The sequence below is a fragment of the Lemur catta genome, chromosome 2 (assembly GCF_020740605.2).
Source record: "Lemur catta isolate mLemCat1 chromosome 2, mLemCat1.pri, whole genome shotgun sequence".
NCBI classification, from domain to species: Eukaryota; Metazoa; Chordata; class Mammalia; order Primates; family Lemuridae; genus Lemur; species Lemur catta.
The window spans coordinates 60,123,816-60,143,842 of NC_059129.1; the positions used below are offsets into that span (position 1 = coordinate 60,123,816).

The following is a 20,027-nucleotide window of genomic DNA, read 5'->3' on the forward strand; positions in this document are numbered from 1 at the left end:
CCTGGCACCGTGCCTGGTATATAACAGGTGCTCCACTAGTATTTGAGACATGAATCAACACCTGTTTAAATGCAGTATTAACAGACCATACTTTCGGTTTTGAAATACAAAACATTAGTAGCCTACAACTAACCATTTGGGTCATCAGAAGATAAAAACAATATATATTTGCATTTTCTTATACATGTGTCCAATATAACTGGAAGGATATATAAATAGTAACTGTGTTTGCCTGTGAGAAGCAGGACTGTGTTGCTGGGAGGCAGGGTTGAAAGAAGACTTCTGAGACTGTACAGCCCTTTATGCTTTTTCTGATTTTTGAACCATGTAAATGTATTCTGTATTTCAAAAGTTTTAATTAAAAAATTCTAGCAACAGGGCAATGATTGGTAAATTCTTTATTTTGGCCAATATCAATTGCATTCATTACTACCATTTGATTTATTATAGCTCAGAGCAGGGTCATTCACTAGACATTTTGTTGTTATTAGACACTAAAAATTAGGAAGAGACTGGAGAGGGTTTAGAATAGGACAAGGAGTTCAGAAAGACGCTCAGATCTAACTTAAACATCAGTCTTCCCCAAAAGATTTTCCAAAAAAGGTTTCCCGTGACAATTATTAACTAGACAAAAAAACGAACTGATATTTCTAGAAAAGATCTCCTTGACATGAAAGACTCAATTTAGGATTCAACCTAATACACAGCACCATGACAGGGCTGGGATCAACGGACACAGCCATCTCTAGGAACGTGTTCTCACTCACAGACAGACGCGCTATTTTACGGCATAAAGACGTTGTAGACGGTTCTCACATAGATTTCATCAGGCAGTGGCTTCTTCTTGCTGCCGGGTTCAAGAAATCTTTTAATTGTAGGGATATTACTTATTTTCATCGTGTACTCCTGGAAAAGGAAAACACAAAAGTTCAACAACAAAGGTTATTCAGTACTATGAAAATACGGTTGCACAAGTGACCCATCAAAATTTGTTCAGTAAATATTTGTAACCTAGCATCTGTTTAAGCATCTCTGACCTCTTGGTATGATTATTTACAATCTCTGCCACAGGACTGGAATCAAGACCAATGGTTATGCAAATCTCCCAGTTCACAAAAAGATGTGAACACTTTTCAGAGATATGAAATAAAAAGACATACATATTTAAGATAGCATTATGATACTTGCTTAAAGAGAAAAAAACACATAGAAAGTACCTCAAATGTATTGATCTGCGCAGAGAAAATGCATGAGCCATTTAAATAAAAGTGCTTTAAAAAGTCATCAGATGGTATAATTTATGTTTTAAGATTCAGCTTCCTTAGACTTTTGCTCCTATTAGCAAATGAATCCTCTTTCTGGCTATGTGTGGGAGATGGTCAGTTGCATTTTCCTTTCCTTTTCTTTTTTTTTTTTTTAATAGAGACAGGGTCTTACTCTGCTGCCCAAGCTAGAGTACAGTGGCATGATCATAGCTCACTGCAACCTCAAACTCCTGAGCTCAAGAGATCCTACTGCTTCACCCTCCCCAGTAGCTGGGCCTATAGGTGTGCACCACCACATTTGGCTAATTTTGTTTTTTTAATATTTTGTAGAAAAGAGGTCTTGCTGTGTTGCCAGGCTAGTCTTGAACTCCTGGCCTTAAGTGATCCTCCCACCTCAGCCTCCCAAAGTGCTGGGATTACAGGCCTGAGCCACCATACCTGGCCCAGTTGCATTTTTCATTGCCTATGGCTCAGACAGTAGATATTTATGTAAACTGGAATGGAAGAAACAAATGTATTTGTCATTCACAGAGTCAAATCTTACCAATTCTCATAACTGAGAAAAATCCATTTGATCTAGTGAAAATTTTGAACTATATGAAGAAGCATATAATCATCATATATAATTATTCTAATAAAATCTTTTAAAGTGAAAAGGTCATTTATTTTAAGAAAAGCTACTATTTACTAAATGCCCATTATGTGCAAGGGACAGCCTTAATTAAGCACACACACACACATAAATATACATATGTCTCACTAATATTTTAAAAACCCTATTATGTCAATTAATTATATATAAATATGACAATCTTCTCTTTTCACTACTTATTTAAGCTCTACTTGTATTATATAATTTTGAATATTATACCAATATTTAGAAGCTTGTTCCAAAGGATTTGTCACTTCAAGATTTATCTGGGGTTCAAAGTCATCATGTATAACAAAACTTTTATGACCTTTTTTAACCATTAATCAATATAGGAATAACCCTTTAATTCAGCACAGATCTGGTGTCAGATTCTGAAGTCCTTTAATGTTGATCTCAATCTGATCAGAGATTAAAAGTGCATTTACACAGATGTGCCTTATGGTTTAAAAACAAGTTGTCAGCATCACGAATGGCAAGTACCAATTGGTCTGTGCTACAGTTTACCAAAAGAGCCAGATCTCTGTCACTAACCCTAAACCTTTTAGATCTTTTGTGTATATTCAAAGAAAAGTACCTTACTGCCTATGAGGTATGTGTGTATGTGTACACAAGTGTATACGCGTACCTGGAGAGATTTCACGTTTGTTAAGCTTACCATTCTACCTTCTTCTGGGTTCAGCATCCCATACTTAGGGCCAAAGGTATGTCTATGCACTTCTAAGTAATGCATGGTTAGGAAACCACACAGACTAGTGGAAAGGGCACAGACTTATATCCCAGAGTCTTCTGTGTCTCCCACTCAGTCACTCATAGTCATGTAGCTTTATGCAGATCATGTCCTGTTTTCAAGCCTGTAGTTTTCTTTTCTTTTTTTTTTTTGAGACAGAGCCTTGCTTTGTTGCCCAGGCCAGAGTGAGTGCCGTGGTGTCAGCCTAGCTCACAGCAACCTCAAACTCCTGGGCTTAAGCAATCCTCCTGCCTCAATCTCCCGAGTAGCTGGGACTACAGGCATGTACCACCATGCCCGGCTAATTTTTTCTATATATATTTAGTTGTCCAGCTAATTTCTTTCTATTTTTAGTAGAGACGGGGTCTTGCTCTTGCTCAGGCTGGTCTGGAACTCCTGACCTTGAGCGATCCTCCTGCCTCGGCCTCCCAGAGTGCTAGGATTACAGGCGTGAGCCACCACGCCCAGCCCCAAGCCTGTAGTTTTCACTTGTGAACTGGGAATAGTAAAGCCCACCTTGTAGGTTACTGGGGTAGGGGCGGGGGTGGGGGGGGTGGGGGAGGAGGTGAGCAAATGCATGTCAATGCCCAGCAGGCCCACTGGAATGAAGCAGGGACTCAATAAATGACAGATCCCTTCCTCCTATTTCCTGTCTCTGCTAAGCAAATAACTTTTTTAACAGGGCAAAAGAATACTTCAGGTCAAAAGTATCCCAAATTCTGGAGGAATAAAGTCAAGTTAAAGTTCACCTCTGTGTCTGCAAGAAATGAATATACGTGTGTGTGTGTGTGTGTGTGTGTGTGTGTGTGTGTGTATAAAACTGTCACATCATAAATGATACAGTGGCTTATTTGCCTTGGTGAAGTAAAGATTTCTATTCTTATTTTACAGGTAGATTTATTGAATTGGTGGTGGTTGTCCTCATTAGTGTATCAAAATGATATTTGCTAGACTTAGAAAAAAATTTTTTTTCTAAAAAGCATGTGTGTTATTCTTTGGGGATTTAGTGTGTCCTTTTGGCTTTTGATAACTTGGTCAAAGAAATATCATTTTGGTCTATGTTGGAGATTGGCAACCTTTTTCTATAAGGGACCAATCAGCAAATATTTTAAGCTTTGCAGGCCACGTGGTCTCTATCAGATCTACTCAACTCTGCTGTAGGAACACAAAAGCAACCACAGACAATGTGTAAGTGACTGGGCATGGCTCTGTTCCAATAAAATTTATGAACACTGAAATTTGAATTTATGTCTCAGAAAGTATTATTATTCTTTTGATATTTTTTCAACCATTTAAAAATTTAAAAACCATTCTTAGCTCATGAGCTATATAAAAACAGCTGGCAGGCCGGGCGCGGTGGCTCACGCCTATAATCCTAGCACTCTGGGAGGCCGAGGCCGGCGGATCGTTTGAGCTCAAGAGTTTGAGACCAGCCTGAGCAAGAGCGAGACCCCGTCTCTATTAAAGATAGAAAGAAATTATATGGACAGCTAAAAATATATATAGAAAAATTAGCCGGGCATGGTGGCGCATTCCTGTAGGCCAAGCTACTTGGGAGGCTGAGGCAGGAGGATTGCTTGAGCCCAGGAGTTTGAGGTGGCTGTGAGCTAGGCTGACACCATGGCACTCTAGCCCGGGCAACAGAGTGAAACTTTGTCTCAAAACAACAACAACAACAACAACAACAACAACAACAACAAAACAAACAGCTGGCGGGCCAGGTGTGGACAAGGGGCTGTAGTTTGCAGACCCCGCTGCCTGGTACGGTAGGTAGTAAGCAAGCCCATTAGACTTCGAGATAAAGGGCTAAGGTTCTAGACACCCACTGGCCAGGCTGTCTTGGCTGCTGACTTCTTCATCCTGGGTCTCTACTTCCTCATATATATAAATAAAAGGCATTAGATGAGATTTTTTTTTAAAGCCCTTATCAACTTAAAATTCTACGATCAATCCTGCTGAATAACACCAAGGAGAAATGAGAGCCACACGAAAATCTTCCCTTGGAATTTCTGGGAAGGAGAATGGTGGGAACCCTCTGGGGTGATGCTTAGGGTGCCTCTCATTTGCTCTCAGAACTCTGGGTTGGAAGTTTCCAATTTGAGACCACATTATTTCTGAGAAAGGGAGCCACACTCTAATGACAACGCTGTTTTTGATGCTAATCTCACCTGCCCTCCTATCAGCAGACACAGATGAGGAGCCCCTCAGCCCCACCGCTATCTCTGTGCAAAGTCGCCATAGCAAACTCTCTGTGCATAGAGTTTGTTCCGAGACAGTAGTTATGGAACAAAACTAAGACGAAAATTTCTTTTACATTCAATGACCCTTCAACTCTAAGGATTTGAGGACCAGAAAAACAATTTCAAGTCCATAACTTCACTTCATTTTCCTAACTAGAATTTAAAATTACACTTACACACACACACCCCCCAAGCCAACCGAACAACAGACGCTAAAGGATGGCCTAAGAGTTCTGGGACAACCTTCTAATACATGGTTTTATTTACCTGGAGGAAAGGAAATGCAGACAGGATATTAGGAATTTTCTCTTCTAGAGCCAAAATGGTTTGGAGAAGAATTATGTCTGCAAGGCTCAGCTGATTACCAACAAGAAAGCCTTGTCCGTGACCCCTTAAAATCTGCAGGGAATAAATGGTTTGCATTGGTTACAACATTCTACATGGAGAAACCGATGACGCCACTGAATCAGTGCGGGATCTAAAAAGGGACGAAACCATGGCCTGTCCTTTCATCCTTTTATAAATAACATCAATTGAGAGGATGCTCCCTACATCGGGGAGAGAGAGAGAGAGAGGAAATGGAAACATCCTTAAATATCTCCTGTAGATCAGAATGAGAGACTGAAAGGGAGAAGGGAAAATGCATTATTTCTGGATTTAGCATCCGGTGTTTTGAAAGAATACAGCTATTCCATAAATGTATCCACAGAAATGAATCCGGGAGCCTCGAGGAGGGCGGAGGTGCTGTAAGAAGTCTAAGGGACAGGGTGTCTCCAAGGGGCCCACTCTTGTTTCCCTGCTCTGCGTTTCCATGGACACCAGGACTTGTAGTCATAAACTAGACCTGACTATAAATGTAGGCTTCCTCTTACATCTCCCAAAATAGAGAAAATTAAAAGCTTCAGTTCATCTTGACTCTCCTTTAGAGGTAACATATAGGTGTGGGCTTTATAGGAATAGATTATGATCAGGGAGGGGCAAGGAACAGTGGTGGCAAAGGGGAGATCCCCTCCACCGTGAGCTCTTAGATGCCCAAGGGTGTGTGTGTGTGCATGTGCGTGCGCATGTGTGCATATGTCTGTTGGGAACTCGGAATACAACTCCAAATCAATAATAGCTACTGCAGCAAGAGTGACATAGTGCAGTGAATCCAGAATCTATAGTCCAAGGCCAGAGTTCCAACCCTAGCTCTCCATTTCCTAGCTGCATTGCCTTGAATGGGTCACTGGATCTCTCCATGATTCCATTTCACTCCATGTAAAAGGGTAACAATTTGTACCTCATAGGTGTATTGAGAGGAGCCCTGACACAGTCTGGGCCACTGGGACCTAAGAATCAGCACGGACCCTTCGCCAAGGCACCAGGTCCCCCACGCCCCAGCCACACCACATTTTTGCACTATCCTACTTTATACTCACAAATTGCCTGTGGGAAAGACACCATGAAACCAAGCTACAGAAAAACCCTGAAAATCTCTCATTTTTCTTAAATCTAATTCCATAAAGATAGTTAGGGGAAGTTTGCAAAATAGGCCTTATCAAATTTTTACATCATCTTCTTTTCTGTTCAAATGGAAACATTAAAAACAATTCCTCCCAGTTCAGGCAAAGAGGAATTTGAAGCTCAGAAAAGCAGATATGGTAATAAGAAGAGGAAAATAACAAAACAGAAAACAAAAAGAGCAAAGAGAAGAAATAAAATGGAAATGGTAAATGGTTCTTCTCCTCATATCAAATTACCAGAGAGGGTGCCCGATACATAATAGCTATTCAACAGTTGTTTGCTAAATGAATGATTGGGGTAGTTTCTGCTTTTCTGTATCTCACACAAGCCAGGCACTTGGTGAATGCAAGCAACAATAATGCACAAATGTGGCGAGCCCGTGCTTCTTCTAGACTTGGGAAACACGTGGTCCTAGTGGAGCCAGAGGGGGTCTGAGACATCAGCTTTGTGCTGATGGCTACTATTAGCTTTTAGGAGCCCATCAGCTCTTAGATTAGTCCAACTGGGCTTGAGGGTGTTTGTGGCAGTTGCCTTAACAGTTTGGTTACGCCGCATTTGTAGGCATCTCAGCCACCTACCTTTTCAAACACAGGAAAGTATCTAATTATAGCCTTCTGCGCCATGTTAACCACTTCCCTTTGCTGATCGTCTGGTTTTAAGAAAGGATGCATGATAATCAGCTCCAGCAGATCCAGTGTCCCCTCCACATACATGTCGATCCTTAAAACAGAAAAGCAGTTTGCTCAGTTTTCCCTAGCAGCTTCCACAATAAGAATTCAGAGGGCTTTTTCTTAAGGCTTTGACAACTTAAGTACCGAGACACATTTACCTACACCTGTCTCATGAGAGCAAAGAAGCAAAGTCAATTCTAGATGTAACTCAAAAAATATTTCAGAAAAATCTGTCTCAAATCGCATGATAGTCATGTCCGCCCTCTCTCCCTAGCTCCTATTCCCCCACCATCACACTAGCACCTGTACTCTAGTCTCTCAGTGTGGGTTAAACTTCACATTTATAAAAGTAGCGAATACCACTTACTGAATGCTTGGAGTCTAACAGGCATGGTGCTAAACACTTTATGTCCATTATCTCATTGAATCCCACAACACCATGAGGAATGCACTATTGTTATACCCATTGCACAGAAAACTCATCAGGAAACTAGAGCTTAACACTCTGCCCAGGGTCATGCATCTAGGAGATGCAAGGACCAGGCTTTGAGTTCAAATTATAATCCAGTGCACACTCTCCCAGGCCTTGAATGTCACAGCAGCTTCTCATTCCTAACACTCGAGGATTGTGAATTTGCCAGAAAGGGAAAAAGCAGCAACAAAGCACTTAAAGATACTGAAACCTGAAAAAAGACACCCCAGACATAGTATCCAATATCTGCATTCAATTCTTTTCTACCATTTCACTCAAACTCTCTATACTGAATTTCCAACTGGTCTTCGTGACCTTTCTGGGTTTTTGTTTCTTGTTCACACTGACGATGCGAGACATAAAGGAGACGGGCTGTGCTTTGATTAGAAGATTGCTAATCAGCTAAGGCATCAGTGAGCTGACAAGTGAGAACGCGCGAGAGGGAACACAGTACAGGGTTCTCTCCTTGAGGTCCCTGCCAAAGAGATTGTGCTTTTCTGCTATGTAGTGGAGAATGCTTCGGGTCTGCACCAACTTCATCCCGTCGATTTCAACCATGGGCACTTGTTGGAAGAGCAGGTGGTTACCTGAGAGTGGAAGCCCAGAATTAGAAGTGATCTCTCCTTCCCTGCCCCCCAACCCCTAAAAAAATACTCTATAAAATGAAAAAGGACAGCGGGGTCATAGCCTTAAGAAACAGTGTAAAGCTCCTTGATGACAGATAACTTGCACTTCATTCAGGGGAGCAGATTTAGCCGTAAAAGTACCCTGAAAACTAGCACTGTTACACACCTTCCCTTTTCATTTTCACCCCAGGAAAAATGCCTTCCCACGGTGATAAGGGATGGGGGAAAGAGACATAGTGAAGATACCTCTTCAGAGCTAAACTGGCCAATACAGTAGCCACTAGCTACATGCAGCTACTGAAACCTAAATTTAAATTCATAATCAAAATCTTTAAAAATTTAACATTCAGTTCCTCAGAGGGACCAGACATATTTCAAGTGCTCAGTAGTCACATGTGGCTAGTGGCTATAACAGCACTGTTTTTAGAGAATCTGATAATGAAACCTAAGTCACCAGCTGATACTCACGTATACTCTTTGGTTTCTGTCTGTTCTACAGCCACAGACTACCTACTACCAAGTTTGCTATTCCTGGCCAAAAAACAATCCATGACTTTCTTCAACAAACCTGTATCACACACTTTCCACATACCAAACCCTGGGGAGAGATGCAGGTACAGGACACAGCCCAGCCCTCGAGGGGCTCAGGCACTGAGGCCAGGTGAGGGGAGCGGGGAGGGAGTGCTCAGCACATGCTTGGTGGTTTCCGGCCACTGTCACCCATGAAAGGTGGCCTTACAGCCCTGGAGAGCTGGTACCCCTCAAGGGAACCGTGAATTGGGCCTGGAGACCCTGCTGATGGCTGGGGGGAGCTGCTCCCAGGTTGCCAGGCATTCCTTAGGGACCCCACTAAGGATGGGCCTGGAGGGAACAGAGCTGACCAGGAGTCGGGGGGAGGTGGCGTGTTGATTTCACTTCTGTTTGGTACTGACTTCAGAAAGTAGTCACCTGTAAATGGGGACATTTATCTGCATACTTCAAGCAGGCCATGATGCCTCAGACGGGGGGAGGAAGATGAGAAGGAGAGGAGGCCAAGGGAGAAAAAGAAAGGGGGGAAAGAGATTGGAGGGGGTAAAGGGGAGCAGAAAGGGAAGGGGAAGAGCTGCTCATGGGAGGGGAAGGAACCGCTCCCTCCATTCAGCCAGCTTTGACGGAACACAAGCTTTTATGGAAGCAATTTCCTGGCAATTTATTCCTATTATTCCTTCTTGCTTTTCTGATTTTAGGATGCTGTTCAAAATGTTTAGTGTCATCAGCTATCTTTGCCCTTCCACGTAAATTACAGTTTTAAAAAAAATCAGTGTTGTAGACAGTTGTTTCATTTTCATACTTACCATCCTGGAGCTTTTGCAACTGTTCTTTTGTTTCCAGAAATTCTTCATCAAACTAAATTTAAAAAAAGAAATGTGGTATATATATACAATGGATTATTATTCAGCCATAAAAAAAGAATAAAATCCTGTCATTTGCAGTAACATGGATGGAACTAGAGGTCATTATGTTAAGTGAAATAAGCCAGGCACAGAAAGACAAATACTGCATGTTCACACACATAAGTAGGAGCTAACAAGGATCTCATGAAGATAAAGAGAGTAAATTGGTGGTTACTAGAAGTCGAGAAGGGTGGAAGGGTGGGGCTATGAAGAGAGGTTGGTTAATGGGTACAAAAATACAGTTAAATGGAAAGACTAAGATGTAGCATACGATAGTATAGTAAGATAACTACAGTTAACAATAATGTATTGGATAGTTCAAAATAGCTAGAAGAGAAGAACTGGAATGTTCCCAACATAAAGAGAAGATACATGTTTGAGGCAATGGATATTCCAGTTACCCTGATTTGATCATCATACATTATATGCATGTATCAAAATGTCACATGTACCCCCAAAATATGTACTCTTACGAATCAATTTTTTAGAAGATATCCCTGTCCCCCCCGCCCCTGCCTCAAGAAGGTAAATGTCATTACAGATTCAGGATTGAAAATACTAAAATACTAATTGTCTCAAGAAGCAGAGAGAAAGAGCACAGTTAGCATCCACATCTTGGTTTCTAAATATCATTGCCCCCTAAAAGGAACTAGGGCTCCTATAAGTAAAAGTTGATTTTGTTATGCCAGAAAGCAAGGAAGTGCTCAAAGATCAAAGAGATATGTCAGAGGCAAAGTCATGGGGGATTGTATGTGCGGGAAATTCCAAAGCCAAATTTGGGACAATTCAAGTGTCAAAAAGAATGATGTCAATTATGAATGATAACATACAACAATAAAAATCTCTATCTCTGGCCGGGCATGGTGGCTCACGCCTATAATCCTAGCACTCTGGGAGGCCGAGGCGGGTGGATCGCTCGAGGTCAGGAGTTCGAGACCAGCCTGATCTAGACCCCGTCTCTACTAAAAATAGAAATAAAAATTATCTGGCCAACTAAAAATATATACAGAAAAAATTAGCCGGGCATGGTGGCACATGCCTGTAGTCCCAGCTACTTGGGAAGCTGAGGCAGTAGGATGGCTTAAGCCCAGGAGTTTGAGGTTGCTGTGAGCTAGGCTGATGTCATGGCACTCACTCTAGCCAGGGCAACAAAGTGAGACTCTGTCTCAAAAAAAAAAAAAAAAATCTCTATCTCTATAAATGAAGACACTGAAAAAAAAGGGGGAAGGAAAAGCTCTTTTTTACAGAAGAATTAGTGGTAATTAATGTAGAATTAGCCCTAATTAAGGATAAAATTAGAAAATCATCACTTTTCAGCCTCCAGCATCATAACTAATTCTGATAAGGATCATAAGGGATGCTGAAATCACCGGAGTACAGAATGTTCACACAATCTCCAAGTGTCACCCCACAAGTTACTTAATCACGATAAAGGGGAAATGTCTCTTTACAATGGAGAGATCTAGAGATCTCTTACCCTCTGCCTAACCAAGCAATCAAACTTGGCTCCCAGGGGGGAACACCCCGACATCCTGTGCCTCCTGTTGTGACACAGTGAGAAGGACACAGTCACACCTGTAAACACACTGCCAAAAATACTTAACCAGAATCTAATAATAAATACCAGGTAAAGTCAGGCATATTCAGCATGTGGGACATTCTGCAACATAATGGCCGGACTTCTTAAGAGTCCTGGGCATGAAAAAAAAAAAGGCCAGGTCCTGTCGACGAGAAGTGGCTAAAGAGATATAACCAGCATATGTCTGAATCATGATTATGTCCTGGATGAGCGGAAACTGTTATCACTGCTAACCAGATGCGTACCAGTTATACAGACATTTGGGGGACAACAGGGAAAGTCAGAATCTGGACTGGACATTAGATGTTGTGAATGCAGTGTTGATTTTCTTAGTGGTGACAATGGTATTGTTGTTATTAGGACAATTATTTATTCTTCCTTGGGAGGAAGATATATGCTGATGTCTGCAACTAGTTCCAAATGATTCAGAAATAAAAAGCAAAGAGGAAGCAAATGTAGCAAAATGTTAACAATTGGAGAATTTTGTTGAAAGGTGTTCATTGTACCATGACAACTTTTCTGCAGGTTTGAAAGTTTTCAAATTGAAAAGTTGGGGGAAGGGAAGAAAAACAGAATGAAAACAAGTTCCTCTTCAGGTGGCATTATGAGGTTCTAAGATGTCCCGCACTAATGCAATGTGTCAAGAAGAGGAGGCTCCGCCCACCTGAATCCAGAGATTAGTCCCCACTGTGGCTAGCGCTGTGTTGTGCTCCCATCAGCCAAGGGCGGGGCTGAGCTGACCAGAGCAGCATCAACAGCCCTCCCCTCCTCCAGGGGAACTAGCTGACCCGGGGGTTGAATCAGGATCATGGGGCGTAGTCTTCGCTTTTGCTACTGGCTAGGTTGAGTTCTCGTAATGTGAAGAGAGGCACTCAGTGCTCTCAGAGGATCTCCATCCGATGCCCACGGTGCAGTAGCCGCAGGGCAACAATGTTCATTCAGGACATCTGTCCAGATGCCCAGGGGGTCAGATGTGGTGCAGGCAATACTCCTGGATCAACTGAACAATTTATCTCTCAGATATATTCAACTGAAGTGTTTCTCCCTGGATATTTGTACTAAAACATACTGAAATCAAAAGTCAAAAACATATTATTTAACTGGAAGCTGTTTTGATACATGCAGGGATAAATTGTTCAGCTGATGCTCGGAGTGAATGGTAGAACCAGGCTGAACTAGTCATCGCAAGACAGGCAGTAAAGTTTGAGCAGAACGTGCAAGTGAACAATCAACTGAAGAATATGACCTGCAGGCTCAAATTGTCTTGATCCTGAATTTCCAAGCATGCACTGGCAAGGTACCCCTCACTGTAAGGACTGGTGACATCAGGAACATTCAGGGGCCATGGATAACAAATTACGCTGCTTCAAGAAGGCAATGCCTGGAAGGTTTGAAGCACTGACAACAGGTTGCAGTGTATCTACCCACTGGGAGAAGTGAAATGAAATGAAAACTTTCTCAAAAATAAAACCACTAAAAAAAAATTAAATTTCAATCTAACCCACGGGGGTTGACCACAATTGAGGAATCTGACCCATAGGGACAAATTGTTTAATTGACCTGCACTGCCTCCATGCTACTGTTTCTCAAACTTTTATGACCATGATCATTTAAGACACATGGGAAAGAGTGGGGAGGGGTGGAGACTCATATTGAGTCACTGGGAGGGCCCAGAAAAGTGCATTTTTAAAAATAAGTCCTCCCAAATTGATTCTGACTTTTTACTCCTGGGAACACACATGCAAAACCTGTGCCTTCTGTCACTAGAATAACTGTGTGAAGCTTTATAAAACCATTAGTAAGTAAGAAGAAACTGGCATGGGAGTGGGGGAGGAGAGGATGGGAGAGAGAAGGAAGGAAAAACGCCTCATGGGAGCTTGGGGGGCAGCTCCAGCTAGCCCAAGGTTGCAAGAGCAGAGCCAGTGTCCTGGTTTCCATCCACACAATGGGTGTCTTTGTTCCCTAAACTGTTGCCCACCTAGGATTCCACAGAGAACTGCCCGCTTCCACACCAAAGCACTCCTGTTCTCAACACTCCTTCAAGTTCTTCTAAGTGAATTACTCATAAGTCCTGAATTAGGAGTTGGTGGTTGGAGGCCTTTTAAGTCTCTTTCCTATGTGTTAATCTCCCTTTTAAAAGGGGGATTTGCCTGGGCTGGGGGGGGGGTCTTTATGCAAACAAAGTCCTAAGCATCAAAGAAACAACAACCAGCACAGAGAGATGTCAGTGATGACTCTATGAAATGACCAAGGGAGACTGAGGATGCAGACAGACTCCCTGAATTAGGACAGGCTGTTTCTCAGCAGGTTTTAGTTACCTAGTTACTCAGATGTGTGTGCTTTTACATGTCAGGTTCAATCCAATCCTGGGACACCGGGAATCATGAACTTGTCTGGTGGCTGCCAGCTCATTCGTGCCTCCCAACGGTTTCAGATCTATGCAGGTACAAACTTAACTAAAAATGTCTTTTGGCAAAGAAATGGGGAGGAACCCCCCCAACACCACCTTTTGGGAATTGTTACTATAAACCATATGGTTGGCCATAGTGAGGGAGACCAATCTAGCTTCCTCCACCCTGGTCAGAGGGGTGGGCTCGTTATTCTACCCCATCTGCCTGTCCACTTTGAGGTCTGGGGTAGCTGGCTCATATGACTCATGTTCTTTTTTTTTTTTTTTTAAACTTATTCAGCATTGAGTTTCTATTACTGTAACCAAGAATCTTGATTCACAGGAGAGAGTAGGAGGAGCAGGGTAGAATGAAGATAGGGAAGAGAGAAGATCTAACAAAGGATTATATGACATACATATATAAGATTGATTCCAAAATTATTAAATAAATCAGGAATTACAAACTCAGAAACCTCCTGGGCTTAGACAAATGACGTAAATAAGTGCAGTTGACCAGGTTCAGGTCCTGGGACCACAAATTTCTTTCACTCCCCTCTTAACACAATTGGAAAATATACCCTGAGATAGCAGAGAATGGTAGGGCCGTCCTTATTCAAACCCAGACACTGCTGCCCTGAGAAAACAAAGACCCAGTATAGTCAGACCTTCGGATTTCTAAAGAGAAGTCAGAAATCAGGATCTGCATATAAAAATGATGTCAACTAATTAAGAAAGTTATAAAACACTGTGTGGCAAGTTACAATGATGTACAAAAAATAAAACAAACAAAAAACCAAACTCAAAACCCAACAGCTCACATTTGCCATCTTTGGGGGTTGCTAGAGTAACAACTCATTATTCTGAAAACCGATAAAAGAATCAAGCATTTATCTTGCCTTTCCTATATCCAACGGTCTTTTGAAGTTATAAAATACTTAAGTGAAAGGTACTCTTTATAAGAGAATCACAGTTAATAAATTTAGGTGGAATGATAGGAAAATTGTCATTTTGTCTCCCTAACAATGATGATGACCAACAGCTGCTAAAGCCACTGGTTGAAAGGGTAATGGGGAAACTATAAAAAGAAAAAGGGAGCCTGGATCGCACCTCTGGGTCCAACAAGCAGTTTACAGGAAATAGGATAGAGGAGTATGTTCAAATGAGCACAGCCTCATTTTACCATGTTACCTAAGGCAACACTTTGAGGGCAAATAAGCCAAATCCAAAACAGGGGCAGTTTCTTCCATAAATAAATGGTGCCAGAAATACAGACACCTAGCACCTGGATCTTGGCTGCTAATACCATTTTCTATTAAAAGGGACTAGTGCTCCTTGAAGAAATTCCTGATTCCAGAGCTATGGCAGGGAAATACAAGATGAGCCTAGAGCATTTTGTAGTGTCAAAAAGTAAAGAAGTGCTGACAACAAAAGGGAGGCCAAGCTCAGAGAGCCCAGGGGCCAAAGCTGGAACAATTCAGGCAATTTACGATATTAGATCATAACCTAAAGTACAAAATCAACGTACTTAGGTCTATAGTGATATAAATAAAGAACTAAATAAATACATACATGGGAGGGGAAAACAAATCTTTACACAAAAATCCCAAATGTAGATACTGCCTCCTCCAGGAGGTGGAGCCTAATTCCCATCATTTTGAGTGTGGGCTGGACCTCATGATTTGCTTCCAAAGAACACAGGTAAAAACAGTCACTTTACAGTGGAGGTACCTGGCAGACACGACCTTAACCAAGTGACCATGGTCACCATCAATAGTGATAGCTCATGTTGATACCATGCAAACCCTGACATGAGGCGGTGAGAAGGGCACTTCACCTCTTCCCCAAAACCCATAACCCCAGGCCAATCATGAAAACACCGAGACAAATCCAAACTGTGTAACTGTCAAGGTGGTGAAATAAAGGAAAGACTGAGAAACTGTCACAGATTGAGGGCGACTAAGGAAACATGATATAATATAATGTTGGATCATGGAATAGTAAAAGGACATTAGTGGAAACACTAGTGAAATCCATACAAAGCCTGTAGTTTAGTTAGTCATGCATGTACTAAGGCTAATTCCTTAATGTGATATGGTTCTGTATGACATTCTTATTCAGGGAAACTGAGTGAGGAACCCTCTGCACCATTTTACAACTTTCCTATAAATCTAAAATTATTCCCATATATAAAGTTAGTTTTTAAAAAATGAAGAAGAAACATAGATTTTTTTAAAATACTGAAAAAAACATACCCAAATGCAACGTGTATACCTTGTTTAGATTCAGACTGGACCAAATTATTAAAAAAAAAAAATCTGTGAGATAATTAGACTGAGCTTTAGATGATAATAAGGAATTGTTAATTTTGTTGGGTGTGACACAGTATTGTTATGTTTTAAAATCCTCATCTGTTAGAGATAAATATTGATGCGCTCCCAGATGAAATGATATGATGCTTGGATTTTGCTTTAAAATACACCTGCAAAACAAGTGGAGGGAGGTGATAAATGAAACAAGATTAGCAAAAGATTAGCAAAAAGCTCATGATTGCTGAAGCTGCCTGAGGACTGCATAGAATTCATGGCAATGTTCTCTTTTCATTTGTTTGTATTTGAAAATTTCCATGATAAGGAGCTAAAAGAACAGAACAAAAGCAAAAACAGACACATACACACGTGCAGGCAAGACACCAAGGCTAGTTTGAAGCCATTGACATAAACAGGAAATTTACCCAGGCATAGTATAATTAATAAAAGTTCTGGGAGTAACTGGCAAATTTCAGGTTAATTCCCTTTCTCCTTATTAACAAATACTCATTGGTGGTAGATTAGAAGCCAATAACCAAGTAAAAGTCTAAAGGAAAATAAGTCTCTTGAAAGGAAGGAATTTTCTGACTCAATGATTTGGGTAGAAGAGGCCTAAGGCTGAATGGTGCTCCAAGATTTATTTTTCCCTCAAAGGTCTCAAAGTTTTATGACAAATCTGTGAAGAAACAGCTTATAGTGTACCTCGACTCCAGCGGCAGCTAAAAGCCATCTTACGGATTCCATCCGGCCTCTCCCGTTGGGATAGTGGAGCTTGGGCCTCGCTGCCATGATGGCTTTTCAGGCTTTCTGAAAAACAAATGCAGCAGCTTCTGGCTCACAACAGTCTTAATTTCGTGCCATCAGCCCAGTGCTCAGGGCCTACACGAATATTCAGGATTTTGGCACAGGAAACTTTTTTTTTTTAATTGCTGCGTTTTCCCTCACTCAATAAAAATGTAGCACCGTTTTAAAAGATGAAGGAAAAAAACCACCACCTTGGCTTTCTGTTTGTGATTTCTTACTCTGGATCTCGGGAAGCTGGGATCTTGGGATCTTGACAAATGCTGTCAAGACATTTGTAGCCTCAGCAGGGGATTTCACAGATCCAGAACATCATGTAGTTTGACCTTGAGAATCTTAAGATGTTCCAATTTCTGCTTGGAGAGGCAAGACGTGAGGGCTGCGAAGGAGAACTGCACACCACTGGAATGGAACCTCTCCAGAGATTCATGCTTTTACATACATCGTCATGTTTTCCTAGCAGCAACTGGAAGGGGGGACGGGCCGAGTGTTAACCATTGTCTGGAAAACGTGCGTCCCTCGTCACGCCGGCGGCGGCTGCCCCCGGGTGCCGCCTGTCCCCCAGCCGCGCCGGGGGATGAGCCCGGGCCCGGAGAGGCGCGCCCAGGCCACGGCTCGGGCACCTCGGACTGGACTCGCGGGGTGCTCCGCTCCCCCGCTCCACCCGCGCGGGGCCAGGCCGGGGGGCGACCTGAGCCGGCCTTCCACCGGCGCATTCAGGCTCCGCAGAGGGGGTTAACAAAAATCCGCACACGGAGCCAACAATGACCCCGACCCCTGCCGAGGGGCCCCCATCTGCCCAGACGGGGGCGGGGGCGCAAAGGACAAGACAAGGGACCAGAGAAGGACTGAATGGAGGGAGGCTGAGGGATGAATGGGAGAGGGAAAGACTCGGAGAGGAGAGGGAAGAAAAACGAGAAGAGGGGAGAGGCCGGGTAGGCACGGCGGGAGGGAGACAGACCTGCAGTCCGCTCGGAGCGCCCGGAGCCACACAAAGCGCAAGGCCGGCGGTCTGCTGCGCGCCGACACCAGCCGGCGGCCAGGAGGCGCTCGAGACGGGTGAGGCTCCGGGAAGTTTCACCAATAGAGACGGCGATATTTAGCATGCCCCACCCATCTGCAAGGCATTCTGGATAATGCAAAAAAAGGGCCCCAAATCAAGTTAGTTTCAAATTAAATTTTAGCATTTTCAGGAGGCAGTTATCTTCTTTTTGCTGATTAGGTTTAGCTTTGGTTAAAATTGCCTGTTAGAGATCCAGCCCAGTAAATAACTTGACCTATGCGTAAAGTCGCAGTGTGCTTTGGGTTTATATAGCCTGTGCGCTAACGCTGCTTCTCGGATGTGAGGGCGATCTGGCTGCGACATCTGTCACCCCATTGATCGCCAGGGTTGATTCGGCTGATCTGGCTGGCTAGGCGGGTGTCCCCTTCCTCCCTCACCGCTCCATGTGCGTCCCTCCCGAAGCTGCGCGCTCGGTCGAAGAGGACGACCTTCCCCGATAGAGGAGGACCGTTCTTCGGTCAAGGGTATACGAGTAGCTGCGCTCCCCTGCTAGAACCTCCAAACAAGCTCTCAAGGTCCATTTGTAGGAGAACGTAGGGTAGTCAAGCTTCCAAGACTCCAGACACATCCAAATGAGGCGCTGCATGTGGCAGTCTGCCTTTCTTTTGATCATCGAACTTTGACGCGTCTTTTAAAAGAACAGAACAGCAATCACATGGTCCACTAATCACATGGTCCACTAGAAGGGTAATGACTTGAAAATTCTGCCTGGAAGTTCATGTCAACCCATATATGATTAAACAGTAGGCAGTCATTTTTCTAATTTTGTATGTGTGTACATATATACATATATATATATATATATTTTTTTCCTTTGACCCCAGTGGATCAGCTTGAGCTTTCCTTTCATTTTGTACATTTTAGAGACAAGAGCCCTAAGTCATGGCTCAACACAGCATCTGCCTAAAAAGGGGACCTTGGAGGTGGGGGTGGGGCTCAAAAAGTAACTTGGCTGGCAAATAAGTTAAAACTTTTTAAATTTATTACAATTATCAATGCTACATTATGAAACAATGCAAAATTCACATGGATTTTGAAGTTAAAACTATATGCCTTCAAAATAGTTTTTGTTTTTAAAGGCAGTTTGTTATTTCTCAGGCTACAGATGTTGTTGATTATTTCCTTCACCCATGAGGGGCCCTTGAGATTACCTTGCTTAAGAAGCCTGTAGTGCTGAACAACTGCAGGAACTAACAGGACCAGATCTTATTTTCAGGAGATTTCTCTGGCAGGAGTGTGGAAAATGAATTGGGACATTGAGGGTAGAGAAAGAGATCTGTTAACAGTCTGTGTGAATTAAAATAGCATCACGAGTTTGAAAAATATGGGTAAGAAAAGATGAAATATTAAGGACGTAGAAGTTACAGGATTTATTAATCAGGTCAAAGGGAAGTGAGGAAGAGGAAAAGTTTAGAATGATACCCCTCCCCAATACTCTCTCTCTCTTTTTCCATCCTTCTCATCTGCTTTTCATAACATTTATTGTCATCTAATATACAATCTTAACATTTATTTATCCATCCATAGATTTACTAGAATGTAAATTCCATGAGATTAAGGACTTTTGTCTTTTTTTTTATCCTGCTTAGTGTAAGCAGTCAGAGAATACTTGAATGAATCAATGAATGAGTGAGTGAATGAATGAGAAATACTTTACTGTCTAAGGTTGGAGGAGGAAGACAAAGTTTGGGGAAATGTTGATTTGTCTTTCCTACCTATGAGCCATCCAACTGGCAATGTCCACTAGACAGTTGAATAAGGCAGTGAAGACAGAAGACAAGACTGAGATGGATGAAATTGTCAGCAAAAGGGTGAGTTCATCCAGAGAAGGAAGGTAGGCAAGGTAAGAAGAGAGGCAAGTCAAGGACCACTGGGCACCCCAAGACCTAGAAAATCATTTTCAAATAAGACTAATAGCATATGTCCAATTTCATCTAATTCTGACTTAACACAGAAATTACTCAGTTTAACATGAGTAAGAAGCTGTATTTTCCAATCCTGCTGAAAGGGATTCTTTTTTGTTGTTGTTTTTAGTCTCTAATTAAAGGTTTATTGAACATTTATGCCCAGCTCTACTGGATTTGATACAAAAATAAATCATAAAATCCAGTTCCTACCTTCAAGGAGCTTATTATTGTTTTAAATTGACATATAAAATTGCATGTATCTATCATGTACAACATGTTTTGAAGTACAATTGTCCCCAGTATCTGTGGGGATTGGTTCCAAGACTCCCTGTAGATACCAAACTCCAAGGATGCTCCAGTCCCTTACATAAAATGGTGTACTATTTGCATATA

The 20,027-nt window shown here is 42.2% G+C and overlaps 1 protein-coding gene across 3 annotated transcripts; it reads right to left on the bottom strand.

Annotated features, from left to right (window-relative positions):
• Positions 1-383: 383 nt before the first annotated feature.
• On the bottom strand, positions 384-17,732 carry LOC123632954 (glutathione S-transferase A4). Of its 3 annotated transcripts, none has more exons than XM_045543753.1 (8): positions 17,626-17,694; positions 16,886-17,130; positions 16,566-16,670; positions 9,491-9,542; positions 7,985-8,117; positions 6,966-7,107; positions 5,152-5,283; positions 384-906 (listed from the first exon to the last, which is right to left on the bottom strand). In XM_045543753.1, exons 3-8 carry the CDS (start codon positions 16,650-16,652, stop codon positions 784-786), a joined length of 669 nt encoding a protein of 222 aa, XP_045399709.1. In that variant the 5' UTR covers positions 16,653-16,670; positions 16,886-17,130; positions 17,626-17,694; the 3' UTR covers positions 384-783. The 3 variants fall into 3 exon arrangements, with proteins under 3 accessions (XP_045399709.1, XP_045399708.1, XP_045399707.1); XM_045543752.1 differs by having other exon boundaries at positions 16,859-17,130; XM_045543751.1 differs by lacking the exon at positions 16,886-17,130 and having other exon boundaries at positions 17,626-17,732.
• Positions 17,733-20,027: the final 2,295 nt, after the last annotated feature.

Excerpts from the sequence above, each read along its gene's own strand:
- LOC123632954 (XM_045543751.1), bottom strand. The coding sequence starts at position 16,652 with ATGGCAGCGAGGCCCAAGCTCCACTATCCCAACGGGAGAGGCCGGATG. Across the intron at positions 9,543-16,565 it reads TAGCTGCCGCTGGAGTCGAG|TTTGATGAAGAATTTCTGGA; the intron begins GTACACTATAAG and ends TTTTAAATTTAG. Across the intron at positions 7,108-7,984 it reads GACCTCAAGGAGAGAACCCT|GATCGACATGTATGTGGAGG; the intron begins GTACTGTGTTCC and ends TTCTGTTTTAAG.